Source organism: Melanostigma gelatinosum, assembly GCF_949748355.1.
Source record: "Melanostigma gelatinosum genome assembly, chromosome: 8".
Lineage (NCBI taxonomy): Eukaryota > Metazoa > Chordata > Actinopteri > Perciformes > Zoarcidae > Melanostigma > Melanostigma gelatinosum.
Genome location: NC_136641.1, coordinates 5,337,906 through 5,361,330, shown reverse-complemented (window position 1 = coordinate 5,361,330; position 23,425 = coordinate 5,337,906). Strand labels below are relative to the sequence as shown.

The 23,425-nt window shown below is 44.5% G+C and overlaps 1 protein-coding gene across 1 annotated transcript in view; it reads left to right on the top strand.

The window, feature by feature from the left end:
* lamb2l (laminin, beta 2-like) overlaps window positions 1–23,040 on the top strand; it is a 52,347-nt gene extending 29,307 nt beyond the window's left edge. Inside the window, exons 4-35 of the mRNA XM_079273740.1 lie at window positions 4,011–4,143; window positions 4,465–4,538; window positions 4,794–4,982; window positions 5,554–5,617; window positions 5,823–6,025; window positions 6,190–6,310; window positions 6,586–6,774; window positions 7,083–7,262; window positions 7,471–7,583; window positions 8,307–8,386; window positions 8,488–8,644; window positions 10,211–10,351; window positions 10,686–10,847; window positions 10,952–11,073; window positions 12,558–12,678; window positions 13,952–14,144; window positions 14,269–14,412; window positions 15,422–15,653; window positions 15,743–15,906; window positions 16,115–16,339; window positions 17,494–17,708; window positions 17,813–17,909; window positions 18,050–18,422; window positions 18,516–18,700; window positions 18,923–19,170; window positions 19,680–19,895; window positions 19,989–20,133; window positions 20,295–20,502; window positions 20,763–20,904; window positions 21,045–21,221; window positions 21,369–21,534; window positions 22,522–23,040. Coding sequence (XP_079129866.1) covers window positions 4,011–4,143; window positions 4,465–4,538; window positions 4,794–4,982; window positions 5,554–5,617; window positions 5,823–6,025; window positions 6,190–6,310; window positions 6,586–6,774; window positions 7,083–7,262; window positions 7,471–7,583; window positions 8,307–8,386; window positions 8,488–8,644; window positions 10,211–10,351; window positions 10,686–10,847; window positions 10,952–11,073; window positions 12,558–12,678; window positions 13,952–14,144; window positions 14,269–14,412; window positions 15,422–15,653; window positions 15,743–15,906; window positions 16,115–16,339; window positions 17,494–17,708; window positions 17,813–17,909; window positions 18,050–18,422; window positions 18,516–18,700; window positions 18,923–19,170; window positions 19,680–19,895; window positions 19,989–20,133; window positions 20,295–20,502; window positions 20,763–20,904; window positions 21,045–21,221; window positions 21,369–21,534; window positions 22,522–22,658 — 5,316 coding nt within the window. The 3' untranslated portion in view covers window positions 22,659–23,040. The remainder of the gene's footprint in view (window positions 1–4,010; window positions 4,144–4,464; window positions 4,539–4,793; window positions 4,983–5,553; window positions 5,618–5,822; window positions 6,026–6,189; window positions 6,311–6,585; window positions 6,775–7,082; window positions 7,263–7,470; window positions 7,584–8,306; window positions 8,387–8,487; window positions 8,645–10,210; window positions 10,352–10,685; window positions 10,848–10,951; window positions 11,074–12,557; window positions 12,679–13,951; window positions 14,145–14,268; window positions 14,413–15,421; window positions 15,654–15,742; window positions 15,907–16,114; window positions 16,340–17,493; window positions 17,709–17,812; window positions 17,910–18,049; window positions 18,423–18,515; window positions 18,701–18,922; window positions 19,171–19,679; window positions 19,896–19,988; window positions 20,134–20,294; window positions 20,503–20,762; window positions 20,905–21,044; window positions 21,222–21,368; window positions 21,535–22,521) is intronic.
* The last annotated feature ends 385 nt before the right edge of the window (window positions 23,041–23,425 follow it).

The window sequence follows — 23,425 nt, the reverse complement described above, 5'->3', positions numbered from 1 at the left end:
TTGCTTGGAAGTGTGACCGAGATGGTACAAAAAAGAGAGTCGAGTTGAGTAGAGCCGTAACGTACGATGATGTGGAAACGCGGCATCGGACTCAGTTTAGACTTTTCTCCTTTTTTCTAAAGTTGGGGTTTAGGCACAAATCCTCCCTCATCAATCTACATTTTATATTTTGAAAGGACCAAACAGATACAGCTATAGATACTGCATCACACCCCCAGTATACATGTGTGATGTATACTTCTTCTTCACCTCGACAGTATGCAGCTCTTGTAGTTGTTTCTGCCCCCATGTGACACAACTCCTGACATGCTCGCCATTACGTTGACGTGCCCCTTCCTCTCTATATGCATTTTCTATGCATCTACGTGTTTGTACCTGCACTTCCATTGCCTCAGGGCAGGAGTATCCAACAGTGTCAACTTCCAGGTGAACATGATTGACATTGTCTGATTGGTGAGAGGCCCTCTGCTATAGGACGGGGCAGGATATGGTGACAACCTGTTGTAACATAAATCCAGGTGAGGACCACTGCTGGTCTGTCAGGAGCTACTTTAGAGGCCCACACCAAACATTTTGGGCCGTGAGATGTCTGTTTCAGAGCTGTAACTGAGGTGCAAAGCACACTGAATGAGGGAGGTGGGGTGTACCGCCATCGTAGTGCGACAAAGAAGTGTTTTAAAATCAACATCAGACTTACCGGTACATCAGTGCATTGTTGGAGCAGAAAGCCTTATAGCTGAGCTGACCAGGCTTGACTAATGCGAGATAAATAAGAGCTCAGAGGAGGGCGGGAGGGTCTTAAAGCCACCCAAGCTCATACCAAACACCAACTGAAACTGAAACTACGGATTCATTGACAGAGAAGAATCATTCTCATTTTACTTGTGTGTACTGTACATCTGACCTTAAACTTAAAATAACTTTAAACTAACTCCACAACTATAAGGCGTATTTGCATTTTAGTAGTCGCGTCTCCTTTGGAAGGTACCAAGCTCAGGAATATGAATCCATTGTTAGTAAACCTATTACCATTACAGAGTAAATGGAGATGCATTATGTAATCTGAATTTTAAAGACAATATCATCATTATCACTATAATCAAATGCATAGCAATGCAAATGAATGTCTTCTACTCCTCTTTACTACAGCTGGGACTGTCAATGTGATGAGAATACACTAAAATACCACATTGATGATACGATTCATCAAGATATATAGGCGGCCTCCATGTTTTGGCCATGTTTACATGTTGACTGTTTACTGCATAACATACATCTTCCTAATACATTGAAATAGTAATAAACTGCTGAGCTCCATGCTATACAGGCAGAGGAAACGGAGGATGCCAGAAAGAAATGTCCTTTAGAAATACCTGAAATCTTGCTCTTGGATCTTAACTTAAAGCTGCAGCGAATACTGTAACACCGCTGCTACACAAAGGCTCTCCAAAGATGGCACATTGCGTTGAGATGGACCTGCTACTGTGTAGTAAGGAATGTCCTTTTGCAGCAGCCGGGCTCCGGGATCAGGGTTTGGCCAGATTTGTGCTGGGATTAGGGAGGCTAGGTGAAGAAGGCAAGCATGCGTGGAAAATTCTCCTACTCATTTACAAGTGGGTGTATGTGCGCCCGTGGTCACTCACATCCGCACGCACGCACGCACACGCACACACACACACACACACCCACACACACACGCCCACACACACACACACACACACACACACACACACACACACACACACACACACACACACACACACACACGCACGCCACTTCTAGCACACTTAAGGCATTTCTTTTCAATTCTCGGCCGAGTCTCTTTAACAGCCGTGTTGTTGTTAGCGGCTTAATCACCCTTGACAACAACCTAATTAAGAACTGCTGCCGTGGAATCCACTGTTTCTCTGTGCCAACTTACCCTCACCCCCCCCCCCCTCTCTTCATTGGCGCTCTCTCAAACGCACCCCCTTCTACCCTCTCTCAGCATCTCCCTTCTTTGTCCTACACCCCCGCTGTGCCGTTGGGACCCCTCTCCGCTGCATACCCACCTCTCTCACCTGCCCCTTCCTTTCTCGAACCACCCTTTCCAACTTTTTCTAGTACACCCCTCAAGATTCAAGCTCTTGCTCTTGGCCTAGTTCCCCCAAATTCTCGTATCTTTCCCATGCCCTCTGCCTTTCGAGCTCTTGCTCCCCTTCCTCTGTCCTCTGCCTCCTCAATGTCGTCAGCTAACTGCATATTCTCTCCATGCGTCCCTTCGTCTTCCCCATCCATTCATGGCTGTGCCTTACCGTGCCCTTATTGCATCCCTTTCTCATATTTCTGGAAGCATATTGGCGACAGAATTCTGAGCTCTGCTCGGTCTGCAAGTCATCATTCGAGATGGCACAAGCACAGACTTGTAAGAGTAGAATCAGATTTAGCCGTGTAATCCCGTGTAATAATTTGTTCTGAGCTCTCTTAATTCTTTTGTTGTGTATGCTTTCAAACAGGATCCTGAGTTGCATCTGTATATGCTGTAGATGCTCTGGTTACCCACTAGCATGCACAGAGGTTTTGATGTTTGTGTATATCTGCTGTTGACCCGGTATTGCTAAATTGTTGTATATTTATTTCATCGATTTACAACTTACTGTCATCGACTGAGCTCCTGTTCAAGATTATAGATTGTTAGCCACGCTAGCAGCATAGCTCTTGGGATAGCACTTTGGTCTAAACATCTCAGCAAATATGAGATTGATTGAACGTTTGTACAGTCATGGTCCCCAGAGGATGTATCCTGCTAACTTTTGATCTGCTGACTTTTTCTAAAGTGTGTCCATGGCGTGAACATTTTTAGTTTAAGTGAAATATCTCAACTGTTAAATGAATTAATTGCCTTGACATTTTGCTGTTCAAGATCCCCTCAGGATGAATTGTAATACCTTTGGTGATCCCCAGACCATTAATCTAACGCCATCATCAGGTCAGTTGGTAAGTGTTCACTTTTCCAGTAAAATATCTCAACATCCACTGGATGGATCGGCCCAAAATGTTGCACTGACATTTTTGTTCCCAAGAGGAAGAAGCCTGATGACTCTGGTGATCCCGTGACTTTTGTTTTTGCACCACCACAGGGTTGAAATTTTTGTTTTTTTATTGAAATGTCTCAACAAATATTGGATGGATTGCCATGAAATGTAGTACAGACGTTCATGTTCCCCTCAGGATGAAATGTAGGAACGTCGACGATCCCCCGACTTTTTATCCAGCACCAGATTATTTTTCCAATACTTTGGTTGAAGGCCAAATATCTGCAAAACTAATGATATTCCCATCAGCCACAGCTGTAGTTTGCATGCTAACACACTCAACATGGTAAACATTGTACCTGCTAAACAACAGCTTGTTGACATTGTCACTAGTATTTTGCTTAAAGCGCTGTGTCTAATTACAGCCTCACAGAGCTGCTAGACTCTTTTCTTTGGCCCGTTATCCTCGTCCTCACACTTACCTCCATCTCCCCCGCTGTCTGTCTTCCTCTCTTGTGCCCCTCCTTTCTCCCTCCCCTAATTTGACTCTTTGCTTCTCTCCCTCCAACCATTCTTCTGTTTTAATCTTGTCTCCCAGTGGACACACAATCCAGTCCCCTCTGGCTTTTCTTCCCATTCACACACAGGAACACATTACCCGCATTATTTCGGCTTGACGGATGAAATCCCTGATCTGAGGAAACAGCTCTATTACAGCGGCTTGACTGACACTGTACATTTGCCCAAGGGCCAGAATTTTTCACACCACTTTTCCTGAATTCATTCATATGTCGTATGAGGCCTGCGGGCCTCCTGTTTACAATAATTGCTACAACATGTACGAGACACAATTTGCACACGCACTGTGTGCACTTTAAAAAAATATTGTTTCATATGTAGCACAACATCCACACTAAAAGTGCTCCATCAGCATGTGTAAAACATATGAGGAAACGGCTCATGTCGATAGCAAATGTGTGTTTTCTGCCTCGACAGGAGTCCGACAAGTGCTTCGAGTGTAACTCCCAGCATCGCTACGACCCGTACCGCCACAGACACAGCCACCGCATCGAAAACGTGATCTACCTCATGGACAGCAGTGGAGACACCTGGTGGCAGTCTGTCAACGGTGTGTGTGTATTTGCTCTGTAACATACCGGTACACTATTGTGCTCATTGCATGTTGGAGAGTCTATGAGGAATATTTTTGTTCTTCTTGTTGTGTTGTTGTCATTAAATCCTGATGGTAAAAAAACGTACACACTTCACAGGGATTTAGCAAAAATAATGAAGTCACTATCAAAACATATTCTGTTGAGAGGAGTGACATGAGACCTATGACCTCATAGTGATGACATTGGAAGACTTTGGTATTTCTTGAAGGAGAGACAAACATGCAAAGAACGATGGTTTGTGTTCTGACACTGAGAGACGGCTGTTTCCTCCACAGGACAGGAGAGTGTCGGCATCCGACTGAACCTGGAGGCTGAATTCCACTTCACTCATCTCATCATGAAGTTCAAGGTACGAGCACCCATTTGCACGTTTGGACAAACTTCCATGCGTCACTAGGTGTGTGTTTGTTGTGTACACTCAGAAAATGGATTCCATCATCTTACTGTAAGGCCAACATGAAACAAAAGGTCCAAATAAATCATCCTGACAAAGTGCTGTCATGTGATCACAAATGTCCAAGATTTGTCTCATGAAGTCCATAAAAAGAAGCCTCATGTGCAGATGAAGTGAAAAATGACAGATTTTCTCTCTTTTGCCCCTCAGACGTTCCGGCCTGCAGCCATGATCATCGAGCGCTCGGCTGATTTTGGCCGCACGTGGCGCCCCTACCGCTACTTCTCCTCAAACTGCACCAAGACCTTTCCTGGCATCTCCGCCAACGGACTGCACCACATCAACGACGTCATCTGCGAGGAGCGCTACTCCGACATCGAACCCTCCACTAATGGAGAGGTGAGAAGTAGAGGAGGCGCTGGTAGCAGTAGTGGTAGAGACAAGTTAGACTGGGAGGAGAGAGTGTGTTGTTCACAGTCAAAACATGAGGCTGGTAATATTTCAAATGTTTTTAACATTCAAATCCCACAAAAAGACCAAATCCAACAATGCATCAGTCCACCTCTCAATTCTTTGTGACTTCCCCTACCCTATGTGACACACGAGCCCTTTCTCCGTCACAAAACTGTCTCACGCTGATTGGACATCCACATAAACGGAGGCGAATCTTCCTTTTAATGAAAATATTGTGGACTATAACTTTTAAAAATAAATTGTAAGAAGATGACTGTCTTGCTAGAAAGAATAGATGAAGTTGCCACGAAGCAAACAGAAGTGTAAATACGTATCTAAACTCACTGATGTTCATGAAATCCAAGTGACAATGGGAATGTGACTCTGATTTTCTCATAATAACATCAATTTATTAAGTGAAGCTGATATACCGAATCTCTTTCCAGCTCAGATCTGCCTTTGCACACGTGTTCATTTCACTCAGAATCTAATGTGAAAATTCTCTTCTGTATTCAAGGTCATTTATAAGGTTTTGGATCCTGCCATTCATGTGAAAGACCCCTACAGCTTGGACATCCAAGGCCAGTGGACACTTTAAACTCACAAACACTGTTATTAGCAGCACACAATAGTGTTATGATAAGGTGACACAAGAAGGAAGTATTGACAGCAATACTGCTTTTAAAGTCATTAAAACATTTGTGCTTCCAAAGAAATTCCACTTTTGTAATGAAATGGGTCAACTTCACAAATCAACCATAATTAAACAGTTTTTCTCCGTTACAGAACTTCTGCGCATCACCAACCTGCGCATCAACTTCACCAAGCTAAACACTCTGGGAGACGACCTGCTGGACCGACGCTTCGACGTCCTGCAGAAATACTACTACGCCATCTATGAGCTGGTGGTGAGAGGGAGCTGCTTCTGTTACGGACACGCATCAGAGTGCGCCCCGGTGCCGGGGGTGGACGTCCGGGAGAACGGCATGGTGAGCTAGCGGGCTGCCGCGAGAAAAATGTTTTTCATCATCGCCACATGTGCAGAGGAATTAACAGAAAGATGTTGCATAAAAGACAAGTAGAATCTCGTCTTATCTTTTCAGCCTTCATTAAGTTCTCTGCTCATCATTTTTTCTGCATTGTGAATGCCCAGATCCACGGCCGCTGTGTATGCAAACACAATACAGAGGGCCTAAACTGCGAGCGCTGCCAACATTTCCACCACGACCTGCCATGGAGACCAGCGGAGGTGGAGAACCCGCACACCTGCAGAGGTGGGAACACACACACACAGCATACAGCTTATTAATTGATCACTGGTATCAGATCGGTACTCGATATCGGCCGATAACCAAATCCCAGGTATCACTATCAGGACTGTAGATTTTTGCCTCCTTGAGAAAAGCAAAGTTTAAAGTGTTGAGGATGAGAAAAGCTGATGTGATGTTGAACAACTGCTAGTGAGGAAATTGCGGTTACCTCTTATAATCAAGGGAATGTTTCATCTCAGTCTAATTAGTCTCGTTCAATTCCTCGCTTGTGCCTCCAGAGTGCAACTGTAACAGCCACTCTAGCCTGTGCCACTTTGATATGGCGGTGTATTTGGCCACGGGCAACATCAGCGGAGGGGTGTGTGACGACTGTGAGCACAACACCATGGGACGCAACTGTGAGACGTGCCAGCCCTTCTACTACCAAGACCCCGTTAGGGATATCAGGGACCCGCGAGTCTGTGTTGGTGAGTCTTTTGCTCTTTTGAACAAAGCGTTTCGCAGCCGTTATGTGGAGTTGTCCGCTGTAGAACTGAACTGCAATAAATGGCATCTAAATCAACCCCAGTGCTGAGTGGAAACATTTTTTATTTTCTCTGAAAATTTTGGTAAAAATGTGCCAGCCAGTGAGCCTTGAAGCTAAAACCTTCTCAAAGGGGTTTCCTCATTGCTCTCTTCTTCTCCGTCTATTTAAAGTTTCCCATTGACATGTAGTATGTCAACTTGTTTTTTTCCCCTCTTAACTTACGCTCTCAATCCGACCTATGACCTCCAGCCTGTGACTGTGACCCAGTCGGATCACTGGAAGGAGGAGTGTGTGACAGTCACACCGACCTGGACATGGGGATGATCGCTGGCCAGTGTCGCTGCAAAGCCCAGGTGAAAGGCACGCGCTGCGACGACTGCAAGGAGGGTTACTATGGACTGAGCCAGAACGACCCGCTGGGCTGTCAGCGTACGTGTGTGTGTGTGTGTTTGTCTGCCGCTGGAAACGCTTCGTGTTTGAACAGAGATGAAAATGGATTAACAGTGTTTTTGGAATACAAAACCACATAATGTGCATCAAGATCTGTGAATAGCACATCTCCCACTTCTTATTCTATGTGTGTGTATGTGTGTGTGTGTGTGTGTGTGTGTGTGTGTGTGTGTGTGTGTGTCATCAGCTTGCAACTGTGACCCTCGCGGCATCATCATGATGGGGGCTCCTTGCGACCAGATCAGTGGGGACTGCTCCTGCAAAAGATACGTCACTGGTCGCTACTGCAACCAGTGTCTGGTTAGTGACTGTTCCTCTTATAAAACTTTGTTGCTAATTTTGGCTTTCAGATGAAAACCTCATGCACGTTTCTGTTAATTCCCAACGGTGCAGAGACTACACAGAGTCAGGCTGTTTGGCTGTTAAAGCTTAGCATAGCATGCTTTCTGGTAGTTCCATGAATAAATAGTGCATATATAATAACCACATAGTGAAGCTTTACTCCTGTGTGAAATAAATACTTGACAGATGAAAAGTATTTTCTCAGTTAATTATGAACTTTAGTGCAAAATGAACAAGTGAAATTATGGCGCAAAAATAAATATATATTCCCAGCTACACACTGACCATGTTTACTTGCATGCACACAAGTGAGAGTCATCAGATGAAGACAATAGTTTGATTGAACTGAGCTGGATCAGATTTTCTGAGAAACATAAGTGAGTATGGGCTCGTTATTATCAATTTTGACGACACAATTGTGTATTACGATATCTCGATATTTGTCTTCATCACCATACAACTCCATTAAAAGACGATAAATTATCATATTGAATTATCGCCCAGCCGTACTTGCAATCAAAGTCACAGCTCAGTTTGGAAGTGGAGGTGTTCTTGTCATCAGCCAAGGGTTGCATATAAACATCTTGGTGGCATTGATAAAGGAGCATATTACAAACTAACACCTATATAAGCTGTGCAAGGACACAGTTTAGAGAGTAAGATTTATTTCCATCCCTGTAGCCTGAGTACTGGGGGCTGAGTAACGACCTGGCCGGCTGCCGATCATGTGACTGTGACTTCGGTGGAGCCTTCAACAACAGGTATAGATTTGATAGAATTGCATGTATACGTCTATATGCTTGTTAGTAAGAGACATGTTGTGCTTCGCAAGTCTAAAGTGTGCCTCTGTCCGTGACTTCAGGTGCATGATGGATAACGGCCAGTGTGACTGCAGGAGGCATCTGATTGGCCGACAGTGTTCAGAGGTTCAGCCCGGGTATTTCTGCGCTCCGCTGGACTACTACAAATACGAGGCCGAGGACGCCACCGGACACTCGCCCGGTGGCGCTGCTCTGCCGGTGAGCGCACTGCTGAGATTCAGTGTAGCTGAACAAGTCCTTTAATATTGGGTCTCTGCTTAGCTTTTCCTAAATGTTGTTTTTATTTATTTTTTTTTATTTACTTAGTTCGTTGGGTTGTGCATGAACATACAATTGCGTCATCAGAGCAGTCATAAAACGTAAGCAGGTGTATATTCCCTTCATACAAAGACGTTTGTAAAAAATAACAGCTTACAAGACTTTAATTAACGCAACCATAAACGGATTTAAAAAAAGGAGAAAAACCCAGTAAAAAACAAGACATTAGCAACAACAAAAACCATCAGTCAGCCAACAGTACACAGGTTCCGTATTAGACGATTAAAGATGTTTCTGACACAATGAAACAACAGCTGTAGCGAAAGGGAAATGCATCACTCTTGATCCCATGTTTCTTTATCCATGTCCGCAATATTAACCTTTGGTTATTTGGAATCACTTTGCACAACATTTGAGAACAGTTTGTGTAAAGTGAGGCAGTGCGAGTTGATCAACCTGTTAAACCAGTAACGGAATATTTACTTAAATCACTGAATTGTATTAGTATTGTCGTTGAGGTCCAAACATCCAGCCTGTTACAGCAGAGAGACCTCCACAGGCCTGTTCCTGCTGTCACTGACTCATCTCATCAGTCTACTGATCACTATTTATCTGTCCTCTTCCATCTCCGTCCACCCCGCTTTCTCACATTCTTTACCGCCTCTGTCAGTCTCCTTCACCGCCCTCCACCCACCTCCGTCCTCTCCACTCTTAAGGATACCCCCTGCCCCCCTCCACTTCCCCATTCAGCCCCTTCGGGCAAGCTCAGACAATCCACTTACACTTACATCGTCACGGCTGCAGGAATGTGAGGGGAAAAAAGGCAAATACAGAATGTTATGAGACAAAGGGCAGCAGTGCAAGACACTGAGCGAGAGGAGATTGCATCTTTGACATATGAGGCTGTCCAGTACAGATTACGCTGGAGTTTAAATCCTGCATTTCTGTACAGAATTTAAACTCCACGGCTGAAGTGACCCATAAAAACACCAGACAGTGGCACAGATGCCAAACTGTCAAAACGAGTTATTACCGCGCAGCACACACACTTACTAACAACACACACGCAGAAAAACACAGCCTGACTCTCTGTCACGCTCCGGCAAGCGTAGCACAGCGTGGCTCATTGTGTTTTCAGAACAAGAAAGCTGGCCAGGATGAACCCCTGTGTGTAGTCACAAGTGTTGTCTCCTCTCCTGTCGTCTCCTATCCTCTTGTTTCCTCTCCTCCCCTTCCTTCTCCTCTCCTCTCCTCTCCTATTGTCTTCAATTTGGGCTGTTGGTGGGGTTTTATGCTCTGTGGGGGAGGGGGGATTGGGAGCTGATTGTTCATTTATGATAAGTGGATATTTTTATGTGCTCGGATGAGTTGCTTTTATTTATTGGCTGAACTGATGATGTGACAGTGATCTGGTGTCTCCCTGCAATGAATCAATATAGGGACAAAACCTTCTCCTGTTCTATCGTTTCATCTCCTCTCCAATCGTCTCGTCTCCTTTCCTCTCAGGGCAAAGTCCGTCCTCAGGCAGAGACCGACTGTGTTCAGCACCTGAGCAACCAGCTGAGGAGGCACCGCCGTCACCGTCGCACCTCCAACTCACAGCAACATCGGGCAGCACTGAGACGTATCCGCCAGCTTCAACAGACAGTAGGATATTTGTTTTGAATGACTCTCTGATTTCACTTATGGTTTGACGAGATACCGGAGAATCAAAGTTAATAAAACAAAAACTGTATGACTTGATATCCAAACAAAACTTTCCAGTACGAATTAAACTTGAATTCGTGATTGATGATCTAAAAGCAGCTCTAATCTTCATTGAAGCTGCTTCATTAGACTTTCCTATTCCACAAACCTCTGATAGAGAGCACACAGCTGTCGACCTAAAGGAAGTAGAAAGTCAGGTCGGTGAGGGAAAGTAAAGGATAAAGTGGTGGAAACAAAGACAGTAATTCTTGTGGGATTTGTCTTTCTCTCTTAGCCGGATGTGAAGACCGTTCACAGAGAGCACACTCCCAGCCACATGGTGACGTGGACAGGACCTGGCTTCGCCCGCGTCAAAGACGGCGCCGGCCTGGTGCTGACTATCGACAACATCCCCTACGCCATGGAGTACGACATCATGATCCGCTACGAACCTGAGGTGTGTGACATCACCGCGACCTGCAAGATTCATCTAAATCTCTTATGTCTAATTATTGATGGTCTTTTCAACTAAGGCTTGTGTGTGTGTGTGTGTGTGTGTAGTCCACAGAGGACTGGGAGGCTACAGTGAGTATTACATCTGTACAGCTGCCGTCCAGTCTCCGGTGTGGAAACCTCCTACCAACTGAACAGCTCTACACAGTGACCCTGCCGCACCGGAACAGGTATCAAAACTCGTATATGAGCAAGTGTGTGTGTGTGTGTGTGTGAGAGAGAAGAGTATAGGGTTTGTTGGAGCAGCCCAGGTGTTGATAGAGTTTGTGTTGTTGCATTGCTCAGGAAGAATTGCATCATTGTTGTCACTTGAACCTGCCCCGGCTTGTACGAGTCAGGCCTGTGTTTGTATTCACGGTGCCCTGCGGTATTTGTTACTGTTGATGCAGTGATAGGAAGGCAAACATACCAGAAAGCCTGTGTAACAATACGCGACCGTGATATGGAAGGAAGGCAGCGGCTCCGTTTACTGTACGTTTAGAGCGGGGAACAATGAGGAGACCTGTTGAAGACGAGCAGAGAGGAAGTATATGTAACCTCAAACACTGGTCCTGGTTCATTGAACCTTTCCCTTATCTTTAGAGAATCAAATCCTCCTTGAGCATAACACAGAACCACCAACATTCCCAATGTAAGATTCATTTCTGTCAATTCTCATGGAAGTTTTCCACATTGCATATTCCCGGACTATTGCAACCCTTGGGAGATATACATGTGTCATCTGACTGTCCACTATAACCTGCAGTTTTAACATTCATCTTAACTACAGGATGAATTTCAATTACTTTTCTGATCCTTTTAATCACCATCCGTCCAATGATAAATGTTCTTTTTGGTTCATAGATCATCATATTTCTTGCATTATACATTTTCATTTTTAATCTGAGTCACACTTACTGTTGACTGTTCTCACGTTGCTCTGTTGTCCATAAGGCTCGTTAATAGAGTCATTTAATCTGCTTGAACAGTAAGATCATTACATTGAAATCTTTACAGCGCCTTATTTACGTCACGTTGATCTTCCGATATGAAAAGCTTATTGCACTGTTGCAAAGTCAACACATCAGAAAAGTTACTGCAGATTAAGTGTTAATTATTCTTGATATTCTTGAATTTAAGGAGGCAAAAATAAGGATATAGGATAAAAAACAGGGGGGGGGGGCATAACACTGAGACTGTTGAGCTGTAATCTGCTGAAAAGCCTTTCAGAGGCTGAACTGATCTGGAACTAAGAGGTCAGACCCGTCCCGGATCTCGCTCTCAGCGGACCTTGGCTTGCCTCCCGTCCTCTTCTGTGGTTGGTCCATCAGCCAAAACCAATTAGCGAAGTGAGCCCAAAACACAGACAGAGGGGTCGGAGCTAAACGCAGGTAGAGGGGGAGTCTAGTCTAGTCACATATGGAAGTAGGAAACAACCTACCACCAAAAACGTCTGAGTCAACAGATACCCAGTTGAAATGTAATATTTCTGTCAACTTAAAAACTCAATGTTTAACTCTCAAAACCAAGAAATATATTTTTTGAATCGGTAGTTGTCTTTTTTATATTGTGTTTCTGTTGTGAAACATATTTCATATTTCAGCTAGGGTTGGCATCAGTTAAATTTGACATGTATGTATGCGTGAAGTGTTTTGTGTGTACCATGTTTGTCCAGATACATCCAGATGCCCCGGCCGTTCTGCTTCGAGCCCAGTAATCGTTACGTGGTTGCGATCAGGTTCCAGCGCCACGGCGTCTCACACAGACATCTCACTGCCTTCATTCTGATCGACTCGGTGAGCTAACTGTCAGCCTGCATCCCTCATCATCCACATCCACGTCTGTTTGAAAGGCTGCAGTAGTGGTGGAATAAGTACTTTTACTAAAGAATTGCTTTTAAGTACAAATGTGAGGTTTTTGTACTTTCCTTGAAATTTTCCATTTTCATGCCTCTTTATACTTCTACTCCAGTACATTTCAGAGGGAAATAGACTTTCTACTTTACTACAATTATGTGACAGGTTTAGTTTCCAGTTACTTTACAAGTTAAGATGTTTGCATATTACAAAGAGAGTATGAGCTTACCCAACTAAATGCACAAGTGCAGCGGGAACCTTAAGTCGGATAATCGATTATTGAAAGAAAATGTATCGCCAACTAACTTGATAATCTTTTCAGTCATTTTTCATGTAAAAACATTTTATGTTTTTGAATATTTTCTGCTTTTGTATTAATAATTAAAATATGTTTTTAATTAATTTTTAATTGTTTGGATTTCACTTTGGACCGTGAGGACATTTATCACTATTTTCACCAAAACAATCAATTGATTGAGAGAAAATGATCATCAGACTAATCTTTAATGAAAATAATCTTTTGTTGCAGTCTGATACAAAATAGATCAGTGAGCTCCACCTCAACCAGCTGTAGCAGTTAAATCCTGCTTTTACATGAATGCATGAGCAATAATATTGTCATGATATAACATATTGTATCACAGTATAACACAGGGGTCATGCCTCTGCATTGAGTACTTTTACTTCTAGTTTTAAGCACATTTTCCTGATTGTACTTTTACTAAAGTAACATTCTCACTACAGGACTTTTACTTGTTACAGTGTGGTTTTAGAAGTCTGACTTAATAAGTAAAGGATCTGAATACTTCCTGGGTAGCAGTAGTCTTTTTGACATCACCATGTCTTCAGCGAGTTGTCTGCCGTGGCTCTGGCTCCATCAGTGAGCTAAACCTTCCTGGTTCCACTATAAGAGCCCCTGTTCCTAAAGGCTTCACACCACAAGGTTTCCCCCTAGTGGTGAGGTATTACAATTGTTGAATTTATTTAGGCTTGGCATCAGTCAGTAATTGATTGTCAATAAAAAGTTCCTTTAGAGCTCTTTCAAATACATTAAAGTCATTTAAACATGAAACAGATTTTGGAGGTGCAGCATTTGTCTGTCCTCCTTTAATTCATCATCATTTTCTCTCAATGTACAGCACATTTCTAGAAAGGTTATATCCTCTAACGAGAGTTTAATCCTTTACTTTTTTAAACTTTTGCTTTTCAATAGCTGGTTCTGATCCCCAAATACACGGAGCTTCCCGGGTTCCAAGGTACCGAGCCCGAGGCAGAGCATCGGCGGGAGGAGATGATTCGGTACATGTGTCTGGATTCCTTCATGATCACACCGATGCCCGTCCTGGCCGAGATGTGCTCCAAACTCATCTGTAGCATTTCATCCATCATTCACGACGGCGCTCTGTGTGAGTAGATACAGAAACACGTAAAACAAGCACAGATTTAGACCGTATTGTGTTCAAATATGGCTTTTTAGATAAGAATGACTGGCTGATGTTTTCTGTGTTGTGTTGTATTTGTCGTATGCAGCCTGTCAGTGTGACCCTCAGGGCTCGCTCAGCGGTGAGTGCGACAAGGTGGGAGGTCAGTGTCGCTGTAAAGCCAACGTGATGGGTCGGCGCTGTGACCAGTGTGCCCCGGGAACCTATGGCTTCGGAGTGAACGGCTGCACTGGTGAGTCTGCGCTCTGATCAGCAAAGTCTGTCACACGATAACACCTCTACCCAACCCCATTTGTCCGAAAACAAGTCAAACCAAAGCGACATTTTGTTGCTGATGTAACTTTGTTGATGTCTCAATTCTGTAAACCAGATTCTGGCAGAATGTTGTGTGTCGAATGCGTTCTGCACTGTGTTTTTCCCGCATCCCTCCACGCTGAATGAAGAATCCAAAAACGGAAAAAATTCTTGATGAATGTCAGTAAAACTTTCAACACTGTTATGTTATAAATAGTAAGGTTTTAGCTAAGATCCACATGCTTTGGGTGAATGTATACGAATGAATAAAGAAGAATTTGGATTTGTGTGAGCATTTGTACACAAACGTGTTGATGTAGCTTTGCTGTTGCTGGCTGCTGCCATTTACTTCCGTTCATCAAGAGTTTTCTCCATTTACTGTGGAGGCATGCGAGAAAAACAAAGTTTTCTTAAAGAATTTAAGGTAACATGGGGTGAGTAATTGAAATAATCATTTTGGGGCTAAATTGTTCCTGAAATGATAAATGTAGAACTTAATATTGTCTTTGGTGGAGCGCGTAGGACTTACAGTATCTGCATGTTTTTAGTCCCTTATACTGTAGTGAATTTCTAAAGTTGCCAGATGATGAAGCAGAAAATTATATTTTTATATTACAATCTCATTTCATCCAAAGAGAAGTGAAAGTGCCACGTGCAATTTAAAGCCAAAAGAGCAAATTGGTTTGGTCTACAGTGAAAAAACAGAGTAGTCGCCATTTTTCAGGTAAACGATTTGAGATTTGATGAACCGTTGAGCTGAACTGTGGAGTGTGTGGTGTTCGGTTCCAGTGAAAGAGACACACTACTGTGTAGTTCTGTGTGCTGATGTGCTGATGTTGAAAAAAACCGTGAACACATGTCCAAGAAGAACACTCGTCACTTACCAAGTTCAGTGTATTCTATAAAAAAACACTGAATAAATCCCTTTAATGCCTCGTCCCGTCCAGCCTGTGACTGCCACTCAGAGGGCTCGTCGAGCCACCAGTGTGATCCAGTATCAGGCCAGTGCCAGTGCAGGCCGGGAGCCACTGGGCGTCAGTGCTCAGACTGCCAACCGGGCCAGTGGGGCTTCCCCAGCTGCAGCCCCTGCCAGTGTAACGGCCACGTGGACATCTGTGACCCCCGCACCGGGGAGTGCAGAGGCTGCAGGGACTTCACAGCGGGACACCTCTGTGAGCGGTAAGGAGTCGCTCCGTGTCAGACTCAACTTTACTCCGTCCCTCGCTGGTTACCAGACTGACGGTAAATGCCTCTCGTATTCATAACAGTTGTGTGGATGGGTTCTTCGGAAACCCGGTGCTTGGCTCAGGGGAGCACTGTCGACCCTGCCCCTGCCCTGGTAACCCCGGCTCAGACCACTTTAACGGGGACTCCTGTCAAGCTGACCACACCTCCAACCAGATCATCTGCAACTGCAAACAAGGCTTCACAGGTAAGCTACCACACTGCAGGGACGTACACTTTGTCTCATATTTGTTGATCACTTTTGACTCCTCTGCAGGTCAGCTGGCCTTGTCTGATTGAATCATCGAAACTGTGGCTGATTCTACCCTGAAATATTCAATACCTACTGGTCTCACGTCAGTGTAAAGCAGTCTTGACGCTAACTGTTGTGCCATGTTCTCCCTTTTCTCCCCCAGGGCCCCGCTGTGACCAGTGTGCCCCTGGTTACTACGGTAACCCGGAGCAACCCGGCGGGCAGTGCCTCCCGTGCACGTGCAACGGCAACATAGACACCCAGGACCCCGAGTCGTGTGACCCCAGGACCGGCCGATGCCTCAAGTGCCAGCACCACACCGACGGTCCGTCCTGTGCCCACTGTCAACACGGTTACTATGGCAACGCGTTGGCCCACGACTGCAGACGTGAGTGATATTAACGCAAATGTTATTGTCTTGCCTACTTTGGTTTCTTGTAGTTGTGGACGGTGTATCAGAGGTACTCATCTATAGTCAGTGTATGTGGAGAATTGACACAGGAGCAAAGCAATGTATTGCTGTGGACAGCAGCTAAATCGATATCTGTTTATATGGAGGGTATATCTAGAATATTTTCACCTCTTTACCTTACCGTCATGCAGCCCTCTCTGAAGGGGAACTGCTCTGTTCAAAGCATTGAAAACAAGTCATTTCACCTCCCAGAACACAGCAGGTGTTGGTGTAGCGCTGCTCGATGGATTCGTTTGTTTGTGCTGTTGTTTGACTTTGGTGAATCCAAACTCATCCTTTAAAACACCAAAGCCACTCAACAACACAAACTAACTAAATGATCGATGCAGCAGTATACCAGCAACTCCCGTGTTCTCCAAGGTAGAATGACTTTGTCAAAGGAGTCATGTGGCTTGGAAGAGAGCATAGATATCAGCTTCAGAGCCCAGTTGGAAAGGGCTGTCTGACGGCAAGGTAGTGTGATGAACATATCCTAAATATAACATACATTTCAGCTAATAATATTGAACAATACTTTTTGTTGCTCCACACCAGTACATTGCTTTGCTCCCGTGCTCCCAGCTTGTTTGAAGAGAAAAATTATATTTCCAAGTCCAAGGACCAAACGGGCAGATCCGATTTAGAAACCAAAAAAAAAGCTGGAGCGCTTGGCAGTAACACACAAGACAATCTGTCAGGGACCAAGAGCAAGTGGACTGATATAAATACTGAGGGACTAATGAGAGAATGGAGTAGACCAGGTGAGGGCATTGAGTGAGCAGGCTTGTTTGAATCGAGCCAGTCCTTTGCACAATGGATCACTCCGTCCGACGTCATGCACACGTGGTCAACGATAACCTCACGAGAGCGAGGCGACCGCAGTTTTTAGAGCCAGGCGCCTCAGCTGCTCTCCACCGAATGTAAGACCCAGGGCATGATGGGAAGCGTCTGGCTGTCGCCCGATCAAAGAGCTGATTGGCTCTTATTTTTGATACAGGCAGCCTCAGATCAAAACAAACTAAAAAGTGAGCAATTTGTGATGGAACTGCGTTCTCTCCGTCTGGGGACTGAATATCTGTCTCTCTCCTCAGGCTGTACCTGTGTGACTGCCGGCACCATCCAGTCCGCTTGCAGTGACGGACAGTGCCACTGTGACCGGCAGACCGGAGCCTGCACTTGCAGGGAAAAAGTGGCCGGCCATAACTGTGACCAGTGCGCTGCGAACAACTGGAACTACGGTCAGGACCGAGGCTGTGAGCCCTGCAGCTGCGACCCGCAAAACGCCCTGGGGAGTCACTGCAACATGGTGAGGGAGCGCAAAGTCCTCCGAAAGCCCGGAAATGGATAACGCAAAAAAGCAAAACTATATTCTGATCTGTCTTTCAATTGTTGTCAATCTGTGTTCCACAGTTCACAGGACAGTGCCACTGTCATCCAGGCTTCGGAGGTAAACAGTGCACCGAGTGTGAGCAGTTCCACTGGGGAGACCCGCTGGTGCAGTGTCAAGGTAACTCATCTTGTGACAACACAGAGGCCTGTGTAAACCATACATAACATAATAAAAGCTAAAGATCTTGTCTTTGGACCTGCCGACCATTTTTTTTGACCCTGTCTTTCTTCTCTCCCCTCCTCCCTCCTCCCACTCAGAGTGTAACTGCCATCCGCTGGGCTCAGAGATGGCCCAGTGCGACCGGTTAACGGGGGCGTGCGAGTGCAGGGAGGGCACAGCGGGAAAGCGCTGCCACGAATGTGCTCGCGGCTTCACTGGCGACTTCCCCAAGTGTGTCCAGTGTCACCCGTGCTTCCAGCTGTGGGACGATGCGGTGTGCCAGATTAAACGGGACCTGGAACACATCCAGTACACCGCGCAGAAGATCCTGGAGAGCGGGGTCACGCCGGTAGTCGGGGACACGCGAATCAGAGATCTGGAGAGGAAGCTGAAGGAAGTGCAGCACCTGATCAGCGCGGAGGACAGCGACAGGATCCACCAGCTGATTGGACAGAGCATCGATGACCTCAGGTGATGATGTCACGTAGTGGTTGGATGTTCGCTGAGGTTGGTCAGGATGATTTGTCTCCTGGTTATTAAAATCCTGCTCTGTGTGTGTTCCAGGGCTGAGATCGCCCTGACCGACGGGCGTCTGATGGCCGTCACCCGAGAGCTCAATACAACCGCAGAAGAAGAAAGGGCACTGAGACGCACACTGAGCGACCTGGAGAGAGAGCTGAGGGACTTCAACACAACTGTGGCTCACAAACAGCGCCTGCTAGATGACTACCTCACCTCAGGGTTTGCAGGTAGCAAACTCCATCAAGAGAGTGAAGCTTTAAAAAACCTCATGTATACAGTATACAAACACAGCTAAAGCTAATGTGATACAAAGCTAGCTTCAGCTTTCACTCCTGTCACATTTTCCTCTCTGTGGCCTTGAAAAAGTCATACAGATTTACAGAATAGAATATTGTGAAAGAGATTCTGATATTATACATGAAACTACGCCTGTGCCTGCTTCCTCACAGATCAGTTTGAGAAAGTGAAGAAGTACTATCAGGAGTCAGTGAAGGCGGAGGAGAAATGCAACGCTTCAGTGTCGGGTCCTCTCAGTCCTGTGGAACAGTCCAAAAAAACCCGCGGCGTCACTGAGGTCCTGCTGGACGCCACTAGAGACAACTTCCTCCGTGATCTGGCTGCTCAGAACAAGTCGTTAAACGAGCTGCAGCAGAAAGCCCACGACCTGGACAAGAAGGTCCATCACCTCAGCCACAAGGTAGGAGCTGCTGGGGCTTTACTTTATTTCCTTTTCTGTTTTCATCTTGAGGTGGATCTAATAAACAAAGTATTATGTTTTGTACTGTGTTTCTCTACTGTGCAGAATCAAAGAGAAATATTTGAGAATACATTTAAATTGCCGATTATTTTTAAGAAGGAAGTCTTCTCGGAACAGATCAATGTATTAGTTGTTGAGTACAAAGGAAAAGGATAGTTATTTATCTGTTATTGATTCATATATACATATATATATATATATATATATATATATATATATATATATATATATATATATATATATATATAAACAACAGACTGCATCACATATAATATGGTTGATATGGCATATTTTGTAATTACATAAATAATGTATCAGTACCAGCTAGAACTATACATGAATTGTTATAGCCCCATCTTTTATTATTTTGAGTGTATTTGAGTGTATGTTCTTATTCCATTGACCTGAACCATTTCCTGTGAATGACAATGCTCCGTCTCTCCCTCCAGGTATGTGGCGGTCACAGCAATGCCAGTGTCAACGGTAGTTGCCCGGACAGCCAGTGCGGAGGCGCCGGTTGCCGCGACGATCGGGGAAATCCCGCGTGCGGGGGAGAGGGATGCAACGGGACAGTGAGCACTTCTGTCGGGGCACTGAGTCTCGCCAGGAACGCCACCGACGGTCTGAACGCTGCCAGCGAGGAGCTGCAGGGCGTGGCGAGAAAGGTCAATTTTTACTGAAGAGAAGTCATCTGACATGACCGGAGACGATAAAGTGTGAAGCTTCTCTGTTGACATCTCGGTTTCCCCCGTCTCCAGCTCCGGGACATAGCCGCTCTAACACAGGATGTGAAGAACCAGGCGGTGAACACGCTGGAGAAAGCGCAGAAGAACAAGGACCACTTTGAAAACAACAACAAGAAGCTCAAAGATTTCATCATGAAGATCAGAGACTTCCTCACGGGTATGTTGATGGTGTAACTGGTGATATTCGCTTTGAATGAAGTGAATGTTTGCTTCCATCTTAAGGTCAACTGCAGCTGGAGTTGTTGCTGCGGCCAAAATGATTTTCTGGTGTTTAATGTGTCGGTTTCTTTTCTCTCCTTCCTCCCTTTCGCCGTCCAGAGGAGGGAGCAGATCCAGAGAGCATAGAGAAGGTGGCTCTCCAGGTGTTGGCGATCAACCTGCCGGTCAACAGGACCTCTCTGGACAAAATGGTCATGCAGATAAAGGACAGCCTTTCCAACCTCACCAACGTGGAGGCGATCGTCAACCAAACCGCGCAGCACATCGGCCAAGCCAAGGAGCTGCTCGACAAAGCTAAAGAAGCCAAGTGAGTAAAGCTACTGTCATTTTTATTAACTTTTTTAATTAAGGCACCATTTCCCACAAACTATCCTGATTCAAGATTGCTTGTTTTGTTTGCTGACAGTATTGTTGAAGTATCTGTGATTTTGTGTCAGTATAGAAATGCTACATAGGTTCCTTTTAATTACGTTCAGTCTTACGTCCTACATCGATTACAACACACACTCATCACTGAGGACTGGAACAACAACCTGTATCTGTCTCATTTCTGGTGGGATTGCGCAGGAGCCGAGCAGAGGGAGTGAAAGACGCAGCCAATGATACCAAACAGGCGCTGGACGTGTCTCAGCAGGCCATAGAGAAAGCAAGAGCGGCCCTGGAGGAGGCCCGCAACAACCTGAACAGCACCAGGAACGCTACGCTCGAGGTACGGCTGTGTGTTCCATGACTTGTTCACACTTTCTCTACTAACCCGTTTGGTATTTTAAGGGCTGGTTTGTCTTATTTCTCCCTTATCTTTCCATCCCCCCCCCCCCCCCCCCCCCCCCCCCCTCCGCTCATTTCTAGGTGGATGAGAGGCTGACGCAGCTGGAGGATAAGCAGAAAGATGTCATGATGCGTTTAAACAACCTCTCCATGGAGGTGGAGGCTCTCCGGAACAAGACGGAGCAGAACAGACAGATGGCAAAGGACGCCAAAGCACTGGCTAACAACGCCACACAACTAGCATCCTCACTGGAGCAGGTGAGGAAGTGGGCGGAAAGTTGTGCCTTTGTTGAGAAAAAAAAAACAGTCACGCTTTTATACCAAAAACGCATGAAAGGAGTTAAATGTTATGGACGGCACCAATCATTTCTTTATGGCAACTGACTTTTGTGTCGTCTCTCCCAGAGCCTCAACGACACGGAGGAGCGGTACCGGGAGCTGCAGATGAAGGTGGACTCTCTTGGTGGGGCGTCTGGAGGGCTGAACAATATCAACCAGAAAGCCAAGGACATCAAGAAGGAGGCAGAAGACCTCTTCAGAAAAGCCAGTAAAGGGATAGAGCAACTCAGGAGTGAGTACATGAAGCCGCTCTGTGTCTCTTCAGTACATCTGGGCCATTGTTTACAATTTAGCATGGATTGCCTGTGAGGAAATCCCTTCCATATACAGTGGTGTAATGTCACAATTTGCCTACATACAGTGTAGTGGTATCTGTATCGGGGAAAGAGGACAGAATTATTGTTATCCAGTGGTTATCTGGCATAGCCTGAGATATTTTATTAAAGGAATAATATGTCACTTTTCTATATTAAAATGTATAGAAATGATGTTATGTTAACATATGTTCCATATTTTTATCAGTTGTCTTGTAAAGGTTTCCAACACGTTTCAACCCTAGAGAAGTATTTATTTTATTTTACTTAACAGCACTAAACTTAACTGATAACAATTTTGTAAAAAAAAAAGAATTCGTTTTTTAAGCAAGAAATCGATGTCCTATGCTTTGTATTATTTTTTAAAGTCACACACAAATAAGTGGTGTTGTGGTTGTCTGCCTGAAGCTGTGATAAACTGACTTTTTATCCAGTTTTAAGTCACATTTTTACAATAGAATTTTTAGATCACCTATCGCCTTTCTTTTTTTTAATTTGTATTTATTGAGAAACTCATAGCGGCAGAAAATTACGTTTTTGTGCGTTTAAAAGCTATGATTTTTATTTCTTATTTTAATTGTCCTAAAATGTAAAAAAAACTGCAGGGTTGTTTGCTTCTGGACCAGTTTATTAGAAGAAGTAGAAGTTATAATTATCTTGGAAACACAGAGAAACTTTGATTACATTGTAGCCTACTCATAATACACACATTAAAAAATGTAAATTACATTACATGTAAAGTACACCAAACGTTTTTAGTAATATTGCGTTCAGCAGCGTTGTGTCTGAGACTGTTTCGGATCACTTTATATTGTTAATGGTTTAATAAGGATTCAGCTTTCCTCAATCCGTATTATCCTTATGATCGGATACTCGCTGACCACTGTCTTACTCTGTGTTTGCAGAATTGGAGAAAAAGTTCAAGAGTAATGAGCAGCGGATGCAGAAGCAGCGCATGGAGCTGGACGAGCTGCAGGAAAACGCCACTGTGGTGCGGGACGAGATCCGGGATCAAGTGCAGAAGTACAGCAACTGTGTGTGAGGATTGAAACAGCTCCCTGTTTTACCATTTGCTGCTGTAGTCCAGAGCAGAGCTGCATGACTGATGAAGAAAAAACTACATCGCCCATGAGAATAAATCGGGACAGAAAAACTACATCACCATGAGAATAAATCTGGACAGAAAAACTACATCACCATGAGAATAAATCTGGACAGAAAAACTACATCACCATGAGAATAAATCTGGACAGAAAAACTACATCACCATGAGAATAAATCGGGACAGAAAAACTACATCGCCCATAAAGCGCTGCTCTGGCACTCCCATTCTTTCACTGGTGTAGCAAGTTTTACACATTACCCGTCAAGTGTTATATCACAGAAATGCCTTCCTCTGTCCACGTACTGTACCACGCTTTGACTGCTCGATATCAACACTGTCCTGTGTGGCATTTGTGTCCTTAAGCTATTACAACAAGTGGAGTATTTGTGTCATATCATAGTCCACGATAATTGATTTCATGAATAATAAAGAGAAAGAATATGTTATCAGAAACGTGTTTATTTTGACCAAAAGTGCTTTTATGACTGCGTGTTTTCGCTGTAATTTGACCACATCCGTATGGTATTTACAATGACATTCCTATCAAGAGACACTTGGGAAAGTTTGATTTTTGTAATGAAATGCGTGTTTACTATTTTTTTATTTCAAAAGAAACTCTTTGACTGAATAAATATAAATGCATACACGAGTATTCTTATTCGCAAAATTCATTCTGAGGTGCAACGATGGAGACAAATAAATGT